Consider the following 17,888-nt stretch of genomic DNA (forward strand, 5'->3'; position numbering starts at 1 on the left):
CATCTGTGAATTCGGAGACTCGGCAGACTCCATCATGACAGCCTTGTGTGTAACCTTAGAGGCTTATGGTAGGGTGTGCGCTAGTAGGGGTGTGGCATTGTCATGGAGGACTCAGGATCTTTGCTGTAAGTTTCTTGTCTCTTCAATAATTCATTAAAGGGATTATACACGTTGAGTAATGGGAACCAAATGTTTGTTTTTAAGCTACTGAACTAAAGGTATTACTTCGTAAATTTCTTTGCTAAGCTAAACATTAGCAGGCACTAACTGTAACTAATGATAGTTTTATTGGTCACCTTACTTCTGCTAAGCAAGAGTTATTTATGCTTACTAGCTTTTTGGAGTTGTGCCTTGGGGTGGTTACACAGTGATGAAGCTCTTCAAACCTAAAAACCTTTCCTATCAACAGACAAAGAGTGTCCAGACACCCAGATCTACACCGAGTGCGGAACACTCTGCCCCCAGACCTGCTCCTCCGTTAATGCAGACCTAGAGAAACACTGTCCGTCTGATTGTGTAAGCGGTTGCCAGTGTCCGCCGGGTACCGTCTTAGAGGAGGGTCATTGTATCGAGATTGAGGATTGTCCTTGCATCCACAATCGGGAGAAATACCCACCTGGGGCAAGTGTGTCTGTCAAGTGTAACACTTGGTGAGTTTTCTGATAATGAGGACAGGATGAGCACCCAATTTCATAGACCTTTTCTAAAAAAACACATTGCGCAACTGTTGAATGAGATGCATGCTGGTCTAGCTATAGCAATCAAACTTGATCGCTAGCTAAACCAGCATGCACCTCATTCCACGCCTAACTCGCGCGTACCGAGTATTTGTGACTAGGTCTATAGAGCTGCTTAAGCAGTAAATATTGCTTAACAATTTGTTGCTAAGCAAAAATGAGCAGGATACCAGTCACAAGTTGTACACATGACGTGGCAACCTTATTCTGGTTAGCAAAATGTATTGTGCTTAGCTACTTTTTGTGCTTTTAAAGCAGATCTATGAAATTGGGCCCAGGTTGGTGTGATGACTCAAATTGTGTAAGATATTGTAGAGGGAGCCCTTTACGCAGTCGCTTGTAGGGATGGGGCCATTGGTGTCAAAATCAGGAGAAGGGGTATTGGCTGGTAACCCATTTCTGTTCAGCAATACTTTTCTGTGCTTAGCAAGTTTTGTGCTTACTGGCTTAAAATTGAGCCATTCTTGGGACAGTTGATAAGTACATTCTTCCAGACCAATCAATTATGTGTTTTCTCTCACACAGCACCTGTAATTCTGGAATGTGGGAGTGCACCAAGGATGTTTGTCAGTCAACCTGTCATGTCGTCGGTGATCCTCACTATTTGACCTTTGACAAGAAGAAATACACCTTCATGGGACATTGTCGCTACATGTTGGTGGAGGTAATTTTTCTTTTCTTAACACTGAGATTTCATCTAAGCATACACTATCAAACATCGCCACCACTGAGGAGGAAAAGGAGGCAGATCATTAAATAGCTATTCTAGGCCTTTAACTTCACTCTTGAAGGGGCACAGCAATGTTCCTCTGGTAAGGGTCACTTCTATGAGGAAAATGTTTGTACAGCAACCTTGCCTAGAGTACCACAGCAAAGGCACAGTGCACCACAGCCAGTGCTGTTTTCCCACGCTTGGTGTCCTGTTCTATCCTGTGGTGTAGCAAGAACAGAGGGAACTAGACTGGACCACAGCACTTGACTCTATGTTTGTACAGCAGCCTTGCCTAGAGTACCAAAGCAAAGGCACAGTGCACCACAGCGAGTGCTGTTGGTGCCTTGGGTTGTTTCACAGCCTGCTATTCTTGGTGCGGAAATTGTGCATTATTCAATGGGTCTTTTGATAATTATTAATCAAGGTTGCTTTGCGAGGATTTAGCCAATTGATTTTGAAGCGGAGCTTTAGCTTTTGTGTAAAGGAAAATTATATTCATAAATACCTCAGACAGTTCCTATTGGTGGAGAGCGCGTCGCGTGGGTGTGTATAAACCTTTGTTTATGACCAGTAAAAAGTGTTCAAACATGGGCGTGACACGCGAGCTTGCACCTGTTCTTATAAGACAGTTTCTTCATTCCTATTGGTCGAGAGCATCAGCAGAAACAGTTGTGCCACATCACACGATACGCGCGACGCGCACAGCATTCCCTTATAAGGAGTTGTTTACCTGAGGGCGGCGGAGGGCTTTACCATTTCATAGCTGGAGGGGTGTTGTGTTGAAAGAAATCATTGAACAATTATAATTTTTGCATTTATTTTAGTTTTTGACCAAAAAGTGTTGATGTTTTTGACCGAAAAGGTGTTTATGAATGGGAATCAAAGTGTGTTGAATCGGTTTTCAACTAGTGGTTTAAACCCCCCGAGGCCTGGTTCTTGATAATTTACCTCGACTTCGTCTCAGTAAAATTATCAAGAACCAGGCTTCGTTGGGTTTAAACCACTAGTTGAAAACCTCTTCACCACACATTGATTCCCTTATTTAAGAATACAATCAATTTTTATTTTTCAGGATTACATCGATGGAACAGTGTCAGTCATTGGTGAGAACCAAGATTGTGGAAGTGGTCACTCTGTTACCTGCACTAAAGCTGTGTTAGTTAAAGTTAACGACACTGAAGTCTACCTCAAGCAGGGGAAACTCGTTGAAGTGAATGGCATTGAGATTACTCCACCCTTTGTCAATCAGCATGTGTCTGTGCGGAGAGCGTCATCAAAGTTTCTTATCCTTGAAGCGTTTGGGATGAGCTTGAAGTGGGATGGTATTGACAGGTTGTACATCACCTTGGCTCCGAGTTACATGAACAAAGTAAGATTTTTTACAACTTTCTTTCTTGGTTATTTTACTTCACTGCAGGAGGAAAGCCTCATCAAAAAATTTTCATTTCAGTCTGTCTTAAAGGGATGATTTATGTTTGGTAACCACTACTGAAATTTACCAGCATGCACCTCAACCTAATAGATCAGAATGATTCTCAGTCTTTTCTTTTGTTAATCTAGGTACGTGGATTGTGTGGCACTTTTGATGCCAATCAAAACAACGACTTCATCACTCCAGCCGGTGACATCGAAACCAACAAAATCGCCTTCACAAACAAATTTGTCGTTGATCCTGGCTGCTACGAACCAGAAACTACAGTTTCCCTTCCTCCGTGCAGTCTAAACTCTCACATGGCAAACTTTGCTGAAGCAAAATGCGCAATTTTAAACGCAGATATCTTTCGTGCTTGTCACGGAAGTGTGAGCCCAGATTTATATTATGATATCTGTATGTACGATGTATGTGGATGCGATACGGCATATACAGCGACATGTTTGTGTGAGTCGATAGCGGGATATGCTATGGAGTGCGCTAATGAAGGGATATTTGTGGACTGGAGGGAACATGAATTAGTCTCTAAGTATTGTGGTGAGTTTGGATTTGTTTCACCCTAACCTCAGATTTGACAAGGATTTAAAAGAAAATAATTCCCCAGAAAACTATACAATCTGATCATTTCGTTGGTGTCAACATTCAGAGTTAAGCCTGGTTCATATTTCGTGCAAATAAGAAAGAGAAGCAAACATAAAACAGTGCATACTGACTGTTTACTTTATGTAAATGTTGCTTTTAAACAAAGAAAAATTGACTGGAGCGGAAGTTGAACCAACGACCTCCTAATTGTTGCATCAGTGCTCTACCAACTGAGCTCTCAAGCCCTATGTTGGAGTACTGAGTATACAGTACTAACATACATTGGTGTAAGAGTAAAACCAAATAGCTATTCTATATCCCAGATGCTAATTCAACATCTATTAAAACAGCCCTATGTTGGCGACCTCCCTATCAGTCAATATCTGTGCATTTGCTTTTGGTGAAGTATAAACCACCTTTAAGATCAAGGATTTGTCTAGAACTAGAAGTTTATTTGAATATTGTAATTGTTTTTTATTTAAAATATATTTTCAAAACTAAAGCCCTACTTTTGATTATTCTATAGATGTGTCTTGCCCGGGAAGCCAAGTGTACAGTAATTGTGGCCCGACCTGTGGCCAATCCTGTCGTGACCTCAGCCTCCCATGTATTGAGACTGACTATTGTGTAGAGGGATGTAACTGCCCGGAGGGATCAGTGCTTGATGATGATGGCAACTGTATTTCCCCATCATTTTGCCCCTGCTACTATGATGATTATGTGTACTCCCCTGGTGATGAAATAGAACAGTCCTGCCGAACATGGTGAGAATGTGTAGGGTTGGGTTGTTGTTTTAGCACTGGCTTTGGCTTGTCAGTTGTTATGAATCCATTGTAACAATTGGTAATGGTTGCACAAGCCAGAGACAATCAGCAAATTCACTCTTCATCACTGTCTTTATGTAAGGATACACTTACTTTTTACCCAAACAATTTTACAAGCTTATCAGAAAAGCTAATGAATGTTTTTTGCAAATTGTTACTCAAGATTTTACTTTTATTTTCACTTGTGTCGGAGTGAACTGGCCTCTGATGCACACCTTCAAGTGTAGATAGATTTTTTTTTTTTTCCAGGCATGATGTTTTTCCTTAAGTCTGATTTCCAATTTGTTATCATTGGATAAATCAGAAAAATTGTGATTAAAATAACCCCAAAAGCCAACACCATGAGTACATGTAGGTCAGCCTTTGTACTTGATAAATATTCATACTTGTTTCCATTTCCAAATATCATGCCTGTATATTAACAACTTTCTCCATGGATTTTTACAAGCGTTGATTTCCTGTAATTATTTTGACAGTACTTGCATCAATGGAACCTTTGACTGCATTGGTGAGGAATGCAACGAGACATTGATATGTCCTAATAACCTTGTATTTGATGTCCATGCTACGCCTTGCCCTATCACATGTGATAATTTAGATCATTACCGATCATGTGTAGCATCTACTAGGCCAGGATGTATCTGCCCAACTGGATATGTGCTCAATGTAAGTGTAACTTGGGATTGATTTTGGATTGGTGGTAGGGCGGGGGAGGGGCGAGGGGTCTCTGGTAGGTGAGGCTTGTTAATAATTGAAGGCAGCTATGTCTTTGCCATGTCTAGCCCTATCAGTCACGTGTGATAATTTAGATTGTTATTGATCATGTGTAGCATCAACAAGGCCAGGATGTATCTGCCCTTCAGGATTTTCTTAATGATGTAAGTGTGTTTGGGAATTTATTTGGGATTGGTGGGGGCGGGGGGGGGGGGGGGAGGGGTGGGAGTTCTCCGGCAGGTGGGGTTTAACGATGGAAGGCAGGTGATGCCACACCTTGCCCTATTACCTGTGACAATTTAGGTCATTAATTGTGTGTACAATGTATCTGCCTAACGGGTATGTTCTCATTGTAGCGAACTTGAGTTAGCGAACTAATAGAAACCAAAGGTTTGTGTTTCTTTGTTGAACTCATACAAGTGTTAGACCAGTTGATATTTCAGTAGGATTTGAAAACTTTAGTGAGGAATAATTTTATCAATATGCTCTGAATTTTTCGACCTGAAATTAAGTTCAATTGCTTGAAGAATGACTTTTGAAGAGGAAACCGTTATAGTCCAACAAATTGTGACTGATCTGGTTTGTGTGTTTAGGAAGATGAGTGTGTTCTGCCATCAGAGTGTCCTTGTTATCACAGTGGGCATAGCTATCAACATGGTCAGTCTATGCAGATTGATGCATGCAATCAATGGTAAGAACATTTCACTTCTCTCTTCTTCCTCGGCTCATTTCCAGCTTTCCCCGGGACCCCGCACCATGACACGATATGGTGATTGTGCGTTTTCAGTCATAGCTCCAACACTTTGGAACAAGCTACCCACCCACATTCAAGCAGCTCCTTCATTGGATACTTTTATACCATTACCTAAAACCTATCTGTTTTGTCAATCTGATTAGTCTGGTTAAAGCACTTAAAAACTTATGAAATAAGAGCTCTACAAACGTTTTCATTATTAATACTATTAACATATATCTTAAAGGCACTGGACACCTTTGGAAATTGTCAAAGACCAGTCTTCTCACTTGGTGTATCTCAACATATGCACAAATAAACAAACCTGTGACAATTTGAACTCAATTGGTAGTTGAAGTTGAGAGATAATAATTGAAGAAAAACACCCTTGTCACACGAAGTTGTGTCACACAAAGTTGTGTGCTTTCAGATGCTTGATTTGGGGACCTTAAAATCTAATTCTGAGGTCTTGAAATTAAATTCACATATTTTAGTGGCAATTTACTTCTTTCTGGAAAACAACGTTACTTCAGATGGAGCCGTTTCTCACAATGTTTTATACTATCAATAGCTCTCCATTGCTTGTTACCAAGTAAGTTTTTATGCTAAAAATTATTTTGAGTAATTACCAGTGTCCAGTGCCTTTAAAAGATGTTAAAGTTTTATCAGGGGTAATAAATACAGGCCTCACTCTTTAAGTTTTTTATAAAGTAGCCCACTGTGCTAGTAAATTTGGTTTTATTTGCCCCAGGATGTTCAATACCCCAGTTTTTTAACACGTGTCTTTCTCATGTACTTATGTTCACCAAAATATATTAACCTGTGTTTCTTAGAAAAGAAACACCGTTGTTGGTGATTGTTGTATCTTGTAGCTCAGATATTGAAATTGTTTTAAAAGATATTTTATCCTGTTGTGACTGCAGTGTGTGCAAAGGAACCATGTGGGACTGCACTCATAAAATATGTCCAGGTAAGTTATTATATTAGACATTTAACTTTCATGGATAGTTTAATTAAGACACTTGGAAATCTAGAGACTGAAAATTTGTAATGGTATTTTACCTTTTTTTGTACTTTCACAAACTAGTGCTTGAGAGGAACCCTGGGGTGGATTTCACAAAGAGTTAGGACTAGTCTTATCTCGAGTTAGGACCAGTTACTTGTCCTAACTTAGGACTATCCATGCAATTTGTATATCTCCTAGGACTAGTCTTAAGTTAGGACTAGTCCTAACTCTTTGTGAAATCGATCCCAGGTTTGTTTTTATCCAAGCACTGTTGAGTTTCTTGGCCAAGCAGTTAAGAGCACTGGATTCATGCTCCAGTGTTGCTTAACAGCAACACTTGGGTTTGGGTCACAGCTTTGTCCTTCGAGTGGGACATTATAGGTCCCATGAACTAGCATTGGTAGTGCATGTAAAGAGCCAAGAACACTTATCTTGGAAGAGTAGAGGGTTAACCCCAATAATTGTGGGTCACAGGTTCCTCAGGCTTGGGAGCTACATTGATTAAGTTCACTTATAAGGCATCCTTGGTTTCATTATCAGATAATTAACAAAATAATAATGTTTGTTGGTTGATAATACTTGTATTTCAGTGGTTTATAAGGATTTTTCTGTTTAAACAAACATTTGTTTATGTTTATTTTCTTTCAGCCGTCTGCTCTGCAGTAGGAGAGGGCCATTATACAACATTCGACGGTCGGATGTATTCCTTCGTTGGTGACTGTCGCTACACAATGGTCCAGTCAACCAACGACACGTTCTCCGTTGAAGTAGAAAACGTCGTCTGCGGGTCAAGTGGAATCACATGCACCCGGGCCATCGAGATTAACATCGGTGATTATGTCACGATCTTCCTGGTGCGTGGTGGAGAGGTCACTGTTAATGATGTCAAAGTTCAACTGCCTAAGCATTATTACTCGCTACAGATTGAGAAATCGGGATTCTTTTATACCATCACATCTAATATTGGACTCAGAGTATTATGGGATGGAGGTAGGTTTAAGATTAACATCCAATTTCAAAATTATTCAGGTTTGCTCTTATTTGAACGCTGTCAAAGTGTCAAACTCCATTTTTTTGAGAAACAAACTTTATATGATTTGATTTTAATGCTCTCATAGATTCAGCTTTCAACATATTTGTTTTCAATTTCCAAAGTGTTTCGTTTTTAATATCCTGAGTTTTTCAAAGTTTGGAAAATTCGCTACCCTGTTAACATCTTTTGAAAATATCAATATTTGTCGTTTCTTTAAAATGTTTGATTGGGCCGTTTTAGTCGAGTAATTGCAGAATGGAAAATAAGTTGCATATTTTAAATATTATTCCTGCACTCAGTTGTCCCTCTATAAACTATTCACAATCTTTTTCTTTCTAATAAGGCACTCGTGTGTACGTTGAGGTGCAGCCTCACTTTGGTGGTCAGCTATCAGGGTTATGTGGAAACTTTGATGGGAATCAAGAGAATGATTTTACTGCTTGGAGCGGCGCTGTTGAGCAGAGTGCGGATAACTTTGCTAATACATGGAAGGTCAGCGCTGGATGTCCGGAGTTGTATCATGAAGATGTTGTTCATCCTTGTACTGTGAGTCAATTTATTTGTGAGAATTTCTTTTTAATAGACCTTATGCTCATGACGTCATTTCAGTAGGGCGCCCTCACCTAGAGGTCTAAAGGAGGTTGTTCATTGGCCAATCCTGTGCGCCGCGCTTACAAATCTGTGCATTTTGATTGGTTCGTTACAGTTTTACCTCTAAGATGGCGGCTTGATGTCGTCAATGCATAAGGTCTATTGATTTATTTATTTATTTTATTATTTTTTTGTCAGAAGAATTGGTTGAACTATGCCCACTGGGATGCTTGCTTTTTCTGATGTTATTCCATTGGTCATTTTTTATTTTTTTATTTGTTCAATTTTGTTCTAAAGTGGTCAGGTTGGCGTAGGGGTATCTTTTTTTCTAGTTCGCCTTCCACTTCTAGAACCCCGGTTCGATTAATTGTCTGGGTTTTTCTTCCTACATTTAAAACTAAAACTTTCTTGCTTATCTTCCCTCCATATGGGCTATTTAAGAAAGTTTTACTGATGTGGACTTTTACTCTGAATTTCTGATGTTCATCTCAGGATCACTGATTGAGCTACATTTGTTTCCAAAAGGAAGCAGTAAATTTATTTTATTGATCAAAAGATAATAACCAAAGAACACTTGACTGCCTCTAACTACCGGGTAATCTCGGTGGTGTAGTGGTGCTCTAGAATTTCAAAGGTCATGGGTTCATATCACACTCGAGTAATATGGCTGTGTTTTTTTTCCACAAGACTCAGGAAAGCACTGAGTATACAGATTTGTACACACATCGGTGTAAGGATGAAATAATATTCTTTATCCCCAATCAAATTTAACTTTTTATTACTTTAACATGACAATATTTGTTGTATTTGTTTAAGGTTAATGGTCATCGTGAGGCTTGGGCACACCGACGTTGTAACATTCTTATGCAGTCATTGTTTGAGCCATGTCACTCCATCGTCGATCCTTCACCATATCTTGAGAATTGTATCTACGATTCATGTGGGTAAGTTGCCATGGAAACAAGCTGATATAACTCTGCATCAATATCTGTAGTAGATTTTATCAAGTCTTAATTTTGTGTTCATTAAAAACAAATGTTATGCAAGTTCCCCCTAGAAAGGCTAAAAGCCACTGATTGTAAGGGCTAGAAGAACAACAGTTTTAAATTGTGCAAAATAACTCAGGGGAGCTGAAGATATGAATTGATATTCCTCTTAAAAACAGTCTAGGTTGTAGGATGGAGGGAAACATCCACCAGGCAAGGAGTTCCAAAGAGATGCAGTATGTGGTAAAACTGTTGGAATGGCTCTTTGTTCTACATCTCAACAAATCAAGAGTGAATGGATGAGAAGAAGCAGAAAGTCTAGTTTCACGCCTATTTTATGTTGTGATTTTCAGATGTGATATGGGCGGTGATTGTGAATGTTTATGTACAGCAATCTCTGCTTATGCCATGGAATGTTCCCGTAGTGGTGTCCACGTCAAATGGAGATCTCAAGACCTCTGTGGTAAGTGGATAGTAAATGTTTCTCTTAAAGGCACTTGACACAGTTGGTAATTACTCAAAATATGTATTAGCATAAAAACTTATTTGGCAATGAGCATTGGAGAGCTGTTGACAGTATAAAAACATTGTGAGAAACTCACATGTGATTTTGGTTGGCAATCTTCTGGTAAGCCTAGTTTTGTTGTGCTTAGCTACTGTTTATTCTTAAGCTGCTCTATTCTTAAGTGGGCCCAGGTAACTTGAAGTATAGTTTTTCTTGTTTCTTGCTGTTTTTCATAATTTCTAATTGATTCTAATAATTCAAATGGTTTCTTATAATTTATCAGTGATCTTATATTTTCTCGTGGTTTCTCACCATTTCTCACTATTTCTCATTGTTTCTCACCATTCTTCACTGTTTCTCACCATTTCTCATTGTTTCTCACCATTTCTCATTGTTTCTCACTGTTTCTCATTGTTTCTCACCATTCCTCATTGTTTCTCATCATTTCTCACTTTTATCACTGTTTCTCACCATTTCTCATTGTTTCTCACCATTCCTCATTGTTTCTCACCATTTCTCACCCTCTAGCCATCCAATGTGAGTATGGTTTTGAGTACTCTGCATGTGGACCTTCATGCCAAGAAACTTGTCAAACTATCGGTGATGAGAAACCAGAATATTGTAATGGCTGCGTCGAGGGATGTCACTGCCCTGAAGGAATGGTCGTACAAGGTAAGCAAACTTTTTGAAAAATAATTAAGTTTTCACTTAATTTTTCAATTTAATTTTTAAAAATTTGCACTTTTTTTTTAAATAGCCGAAATAAACCACAATCAACGTAAATAAAACGGTTATATATGTGTATATTTTTTGTTCAAGGTAAGGAAAATTGCTCATTAGTGAAATAAATATAAATATATTTATAGTCGACTCTCGTGATAACAAAGTCGCTGGGACTAGCCAAGTTACCTCTTTGTAACTGGAATGTTGTTATAAGACGACAGCAAAACAAAGAAACACGAGGCAGAAATGAGATTTAGGACTTCAGAATGTACGCTTTATAAGCAGTTCACCTCTTTATAATGAGTGTTGACTGTATTCTTTCCAAGGAAATTAACTGGGTAAATTTTAGAGCAGAATTTGAACCAATGACCTCTGTATTACAATCCCGTGCTCAACCAACTGAGCTATCTAGCCCGATGTTGCGTTATCCATATTTTGTTAGGGGTGTCAGTCAGTTCCCCTTGTGGTTTATTAAGTAATTTTTTATTTTTTGGGTATGCAGTTTTAGGTAAAGAGTTTAATTTTATTTTGAAAATGATTTTGAACAGATGGTGGATGTGTTCCTGCTGATGAATGCCCTTGTTACCATGGAAACGCAGAGTATACGCCAGGCACCGTTTTACTGATAGACTGCCAGAATTGGTAAGTGGGCACTTTATGTAAATTTTTAATGAACTTTTTTTAGTGTGTTAGCTTAATGTGAGGAGGTAAAAAGAAATACAAATTATAAATGCAGGGAAGAGTCTGGACTACTTAATAAGATAACTTGACATTTCTAAGTTTTTGGTGCCAAGTGCATTTATTGTTTTTCGTTGTGCATAAACATTTTATACATCGAGTGCAATACATAATATATCAACATACTAATTTGTCTTCCCCTGCTTCGTTAATTGTCAAGGCAACAGATTCAATGTGAAACTTTGAGATGTTAGTGAGCAGCAAACGTAACAAATAATGTTTGCGAAGTTATTGAATTTCTGAGCATGCAAATATTTACCCAACTATTGGGTTTACCTAGTCTGTCTGCGGTCACTGAGCATTTATGAAAGTCTCCCAATGCTCTGTATGTGTCGGGCCTAGAATTTCACCTTTGCGAGGGCAAGGCCATTTTCATTTTGCACAGGGCACTTCCATTAGAAAATCTTAAAGTCTGTGGGACTTTTGAAGGGGCACGAAGGCCAAGAAGAAGGGCAACAGAGGTCATGGTCTCTGTGTCCATCGTGACATTTGTGTAATTCCAGGTTTGACATTTGTTTGTTGCCTTGAAGTATTTGGCTACAAAATTTTAATTGGCTAATATTTAATTTGAATATGATGTCATAATCTCAAACAGTACCCCCACTGAGGTCAGTAATAATAATACATTTTTATATAGCTCTTTATCACAGCCCGAAGGGCGTATGCGCTTCTGACATTATTACCCCTGGTCACTGGGCCTTAAATCATTCCTTAAACCATCTCAGCTCCCTGGGGAGTATACAGCCGGTGCTGCGAGTTACCGCGCTCCAAGCTAATCATCAACATAAGCCATTTCTGCCCTCAAAGGAACACATTTTACCCCTGGGTGGAGAGAAGCGATTACAGTTAGGTGTCTTGCTCATGGATACAAGTGTCACGACCGGGATTCAAACCCACATCTCGATGACTTAACCACCAGAACTTGAGTCCGATGCTCTTATCCGCTCAGCCACGCCCTCTCAAAAGATTGTGCCATACTAATGTGATATTTTGTGTTTTGTGACCTCAGCTTCGGCAGTAACTGTATAAAGTGTGATTTGGCTTTTGTTTGAAACCAATGTCCCTTTATTTCTGCTACTATACAAATTTAAAGTATTAATGGAGTATATTTTTGACTGCATGAGGACGCTTTAAACGATTAATTTTCTCGCATTTCAATCCCAGTTTATCTTATTTTGATTGTCTTAATGTTGTTATGTTTGTGGCAAAAAGTTATAAAATAAAAATAAAAGTAAAAACAGTTTTAAAAAAAAATAATAAAAAACATTAAAAAACAAAATAATAATAATAAAGTAATGAAAATAACAGTTTGTTTGTTTTTACGGCATCACAGTTTTGTTCACACAAACGCCTTCACACAGTGAAAAAATACTTTGAATTACACATTAACCATTAAACACTAAAGAATGTATGTGAATCAATAAACAAACATCAAAGCTTTTATCATCAATAATTATTACAAGTTAACTAGGCTACTCAACCTGCTCTTTTAAAATGAGTGACATTTTACAAAATCATAGAAGTAATTTGTTTTTTGTTTTTTTTATAAATGACCATTTTTAATGGTATTTGTCAAATCAACTTTTCATGATAATAATAAAAATTGATTTTTAACTAGCAATTCCATGTCCCTGGTCATTGCCTTGGTGTCAAATTCCAAATTTCAGTCTTAGACTAAATTTAAAACCTTAAAGAAAACAATTAGCAGGAGAAATTTTCTTTATTTGAATTATTGAAGTGTCCCAAAAAACAAACGCCATCCATGATAACAGAGCAAGCCCATATCCAAATAAAGCAACCACAATAAATATGTTTTAACTCTATCAACTAATATAACAATACTTCATCAATTACAACTCTTGTTTCCAATCCTTCAAAATCCAACTGCATGTTTTTTTTTGTTTTGTTCCCATGTGATGTTGGATTTTGTTAGAATGAAGAAAGATCATAGTACTTCACTCAAAGGGGTTGGGATTTTGTCGGTAAATTACCATCAATTATACTAAACATTGATTTCTTTATAGATTAATAATAGAACAACTAGTTTTCAATATATTAAAAAAAGTATATGGTCATTATGTTTATACAAAATATCCCATGATGATATTATTTATGCCTTGGTCCCTGGGCCATTTATTTTATACCTTAAGTCATTTTAGCTCCCTTGGGAATATAAAGCTTGTGCTGCTAAGCAGTAGCAAAATCAGAAACAAGAGCATCTCTAACGTCACACAATTATAATTACTCCTGCATTAAGAGAAGCATTTCATGATCGGGATTCGCACCCACTCTCCAATAAAGTTTTTACCAGAAATTTGAAACTGGAAAAAAAGGCTTCAAACCCCTCCCCCTTTTGGAGTGTCAAAGGTTGAAACATATTTTATTTTATTTCTAGTTGATTGGGCATTTTAAACAAAAAAGGATGCTCAAGCTTTTAGATAGAAATAATACAATTTCATGTTTTTATTTTTTCTTATTTGGGCGAGGGGGTCATTCCCAAGGTATGGCCCACCTTTTAGACAAAATTGAAAATTAATTGTTCAATGTCTAATTTAAAAATTACTTTTGACAACCACAGAAAAATGCAAGAAAATTGTCAAAACTGGTAGCTTAAGAAATATTTTTGCTGCAATATAGACATATAATGAGCATTAAGCTTATTAAAACATATTAGGTAACACAGCTCCAAATTCATATAACATTAACTTCATCTACAAAAAATGTTTCTAGTTCGCTTTCTAGCAGGCAAATTTTCTTAGAGAATTCTAAATGAATTTTATGTCTTTGAGAGATTTATTGTTGTCTGTGCTTCCCATACTGACGTATCCTTCATTAAATAATTGATCTACTTCCGATGCCCATGGCAACTAGCCTTATAGAAATTGGAACATCAGCAGTTACCATGGCATTTATGTCTTGTTTCACTGCCAGCCAATGGTCGGCTTGCATTTTTGTGTCGTATCAGAAATAGGACTATTACACGTATGCCCCTATGCATTTTGCATCATCGTCAACCAGTTGTAACTTAGATCTAGAAGTGATATTTACATTAATTTGTGCATACTGTTGTAAATAACAAAAAAACACAACTTTGAATGCAGAATTTGTTTAGGCCCTACTGTCACTAAAAATTACTAAAAACATTTAATTAATACAGATTATTAATTTTTTTATTTATTTTTATTTTATTTGTTTAAATAATTTTATGCAAGTTTAGTTGAGTGTGATTGAGCTTCACTTTCTTAGCTGACTGAATACTATGGTAGAGAAATAAAACATTGACGAGTAAGTGGTGGAGGTCTCCTTTAAAGCAAGACTGTAGAAAGGAGACCGCAAAATCTATGCACATAAACCTATAAAGAATAAACATTTTAAAGGATTTGGGTACTTTTTGTAGCACGAAACACATTGTCCACAGATTTACATTAAACTTACACCATTTGAAGATAATGATAGTAGAAATCTTCCCTTAAAATATTACTTACTGAGGTGCTGTAGATTTTGAGAAATGAGTAAAAAATGTTACGAAAATATGTTTTACATGCTAAAATATTTTTTTTTGCACATGAAGAGTTGCCTCTTTGGTGTGAAATTGTTCATTATAATCAATAATAATAATGATAATAATAAAGAAGTCTTACGTAGCGCCACGTATCTGCCAACAAGGTATTCTAGGCGATTAGTATGTACATTTTTTCCAGAAAGATAGGTTATTGAAGACTTTGAATTCTGAGACCCAATAATGTAGCACCTTTTAAGGGTTTACAAGGTGCTGCGACGCATTAAGCAGCCACTGCCAGGATTACCGGGGAGAACCCCTTCCCTTGGCGATAAGTGTTAATGTGATTTTTTATGTGCATTACACAAAGCATGAGACCAACAGCTTTAACATCCCATCTGAAGGACGAAGCATTAATGGTTAAATTTCTTGCTTAAGGACACAAGTGACAGGACTCTCGAAACCACACTCTGCTGATCAGAAACACCAGAGCTTGAATCTGGTGATCTTAACCTCTCGACCACGACACGCCACTTGAGATGCTCAAAAAGTTTACTAATAAACAAAAGAGGCAGCAATTCTATCAACATACAGAGTAAAACGCTTTAACAAAATTAAGAGAGGAAGAAAACAAGATGTTATCTTTAAGTTTTAAAAACATTGCCTTAAAATGATGTGTAGGTTTATTTTCCATTTCATTTTGATAATCAGATCAATATCGCTAATTTCAACAATGCATTTTATCCAAGGTCGTAGTGAAAGTTCATCTTGTTCTTGTGAACTTGTTGTGTACTTCACCTTATGAAAAGTATCATTACTCAAACTAACCAGTAGTTAACCAAACAAGAAAGAAATTATTTGTAATTTTAGGGGCAATTGTTTGAAGGAAAACCTCCTCCATTTAGTAGGATTTTATGTGAAATTTTAGACCCATACTAGGTTTTATTTTAGTAACGTCATTTTTTAGATACTTAATCAAGTGAGGTTGTTAGTGCTTGTTATAATAGGGATGTTTCAATGAGAGAGGTTTTTACCTTGAATCTATGGGGTTGAGTTGATATTGTAGGTTGTGCAATTATCCATTCTTATAACTGACTTGGCAGCATCAACCTCGGAGATGGTGGCATTGTTGAGGTGACAAAACTTTCGTGACAGGTTGAAGGAGAGGCAGTTGGGATCTTTGTGGCAGGCAATGCAGCATTGTATTGGGTGCAGAAGTGGGATGTCCTTGTAGGTGTGGTCAAGGAGGCATGATGGCTTGGTATCGGTATCATCTTGCTTGAAGGCTGCTTGGCATTGAAGGGATCCTTGAAGTTGGCGATTGCACAGGACTCGTTTTTTTTCAACACAGTCTTGGGGGTATAATTGCATGTTGCACAGACTCATTGTCTGGCACTTTACAGGCTGAGGCATTTTCTCTGTAAGGTCCTTTTGGTTATTAGCTGAACATGTCATCTCTCCTGCTAATTGCTTACAGCCAAGCCAAACTTTGAGAAAACTTGGCGTGCCACAGTTGTAATGAAGTTCAAGTGTGGTTGTCAGAAAATTAGTAACTCCTTGCAGGTCGGAAGGAACAGGTAACTTAGCTCCGAGACTCTTGCAGTAGTCATAGGCTTCAGTCCATGAAATTTTGCTGTCAAAGTTAGGGCTGGTTTTGTAACAAAAGTTGCCGTGACGTTTCCAACCAATCTGACAGTCCATTAGTATGGCATCAGTACCTAGTATACCAATCAGCAAAGCAATGAAACCTAAGATGATGCTTAGTCTTGCAGGATACATGGTTTGTAAAATCTTCATCAAACTTTTCTTATCTCTTATTGACAAGCAAATGTCTCTTGCTTCAAGAAATATCCAGGCAAGGAATGATAGGTCACTTAGATGGTTATACTTTTATCATTAAACTGATCTTAGCATCACGTTGATAGAAGTTTGTTGGCGGGGGTAAGGCTGTCACTGTAGTCTGTTTTAATAAAGTCTCAGAGGGGGCGGGGGGATGTTTTGTTATTGAATGTTCCATCACCAGTGATTTCCCACTGGTTTCCATTGTGAAATAATCTGGTTGCGTGTTGCTTTCAAAAGGCTATGAAAGTAAGCCGATGCATATTTTGGGAACGCTTCGTCAAAATAATTATAATAACCAGGCACTTATAAATTACGAAAGCCCATTAGTGCCACCTTTATTTATATTTTCAATACAGCTAATTATATTTTCAATACAGCTAATTATATTTTCAAGAGCAGTTAATTATATTTTTATGGACTTTTATGGAAATGGTGTATTAACACATCATAGCTTCTTTTCATTGAAGTGATGGGAAAATCCTTCTTGAAAGCCAGTACAGATTAAACAAAATATCAACAAATATGTATTTTAACCAGTGATTATAAGGACGTTACTTGGTATGATTAGAAATTTGAAAGTTAAAAGCTTTTATATGTAATGAACTGTTAAATTTAAAAATGTTAAATTTTTCAATTTGTGCCTTTAACCATTTAGCCACTGGACCGCCCAGCCGCCTAGCGATACACTGTATGCAGTAGGAGGAAACCTCGCTAGCTTGTGTTTGTAGAAAAAAAGGAACATCAACAGAAAACTTGATAGTCATTAGTAGGTCTAAGCATTTGTTAACCCATCTAGTTTTGTATAGATCATTATTAATTCTCCCTTCACAGTTGACTTGTCGAAGCTAATGATGATGAAATAATTTAGCTCTTACCCAATAAAATGCTCATTAGTAAACACAAAGGAAACTGTATTTATACATCATTCATGATGATATTGTCGAAAACTAACGCCTTCGCATTTGATCAGTATGAGCATTGAGCCAGATAAAAGCATTGAAAAGCTATTGTGTCCATTTTATCCTTACAAAAAAATATTTGCCATAAAAATTACCATAGCCGTTTAACGAGAGGCATTTATTGTTCCCATGAGAACTTGTACTTTTATAGAAATATTACCGAAAGGGTAAAAAATTGTGCATAAATATTAAGCCATGGCTATCTTTTAAAATTTGAACTACGATTCCAGTATTTTACTGCAAGAATCTTGAAAAATTGGTTTTCAGCCATC

General features: G+C 37.4%; 1 protein-coding gene across 1 annotated transcript in view; it reads left to right on the forward strand.

Annotated features, from left to right (window-relative positions):
• Positions 1–5: 5 nt before the first annotated feature.
• LOC139949233 (uncharacterized) overlaps positions 6–17,888 on the forward strand; it is a 68,773-nt gene continuing 50,890 nt past the window's right edge. Inside the window, exons 1-15 of the mRNA XM_071947625.1 lie at positions 6–125; positions 410–650; positions 1,263–1,401; positions 2,522–2,818; positions 3,010–3,418; positions 3,990–4,227; positions 4,764–4,953; positions 5,595–5,692; positions 6,658–6,704; positions 7,389–7,730; positions 8,117–8,319; positions 9,181–9,308; positions 9,704–9,813; positions 10,384–10,527; positions 11,127–11,220. Coding sequence (XP_071803726.1) covers positions 35–125; positions 410–650; positions 1,263–1,401; positions 2,522–2,818; positions 3,010–3,418; positions 3,990–4,227; positions 4,764–4,953; positions 5,595–5,692; positions 6,658–6,704; positions 7,389–7,730; positions 8,117–8,319; positions 9,181–9,308; positions 9,704–9,813; positions 10,384–10,527; positions 11,127–11,220 — 2,771 coding nt within the window. The 5' untranslated portion in view covers positions 6–34. The remainder of the gene's footprint in view (positions 126–409; positions 651–1,262; positions 1,402–2,521; positions 2,819–3,009; positions 3,419–3,989; positions 4,228–4,763; positions 4,954–5,594; positions 5,693–6,657; positions 6,705–7,388; positions 7,731–8,116; positions 8,320–9,180; positions 9,309–9,703; positions 9,814–10,383; positions 10,528–11,126; positions 11,221–17,888) is intronic.

This window comes from Asterias amurensis, chromosome 16 (assembly GCF_032118995.1).
Source record: "Asterias amurensis chromosome 16, ASM3211899v1".
In the NCBI taxonomy this organism is placed as follows: Eukaryota; Metazoa; Echinodermata; class Asteroidea; order Forcipulatida; family Asteriidae; genus Asterias; species Asterias amurensis.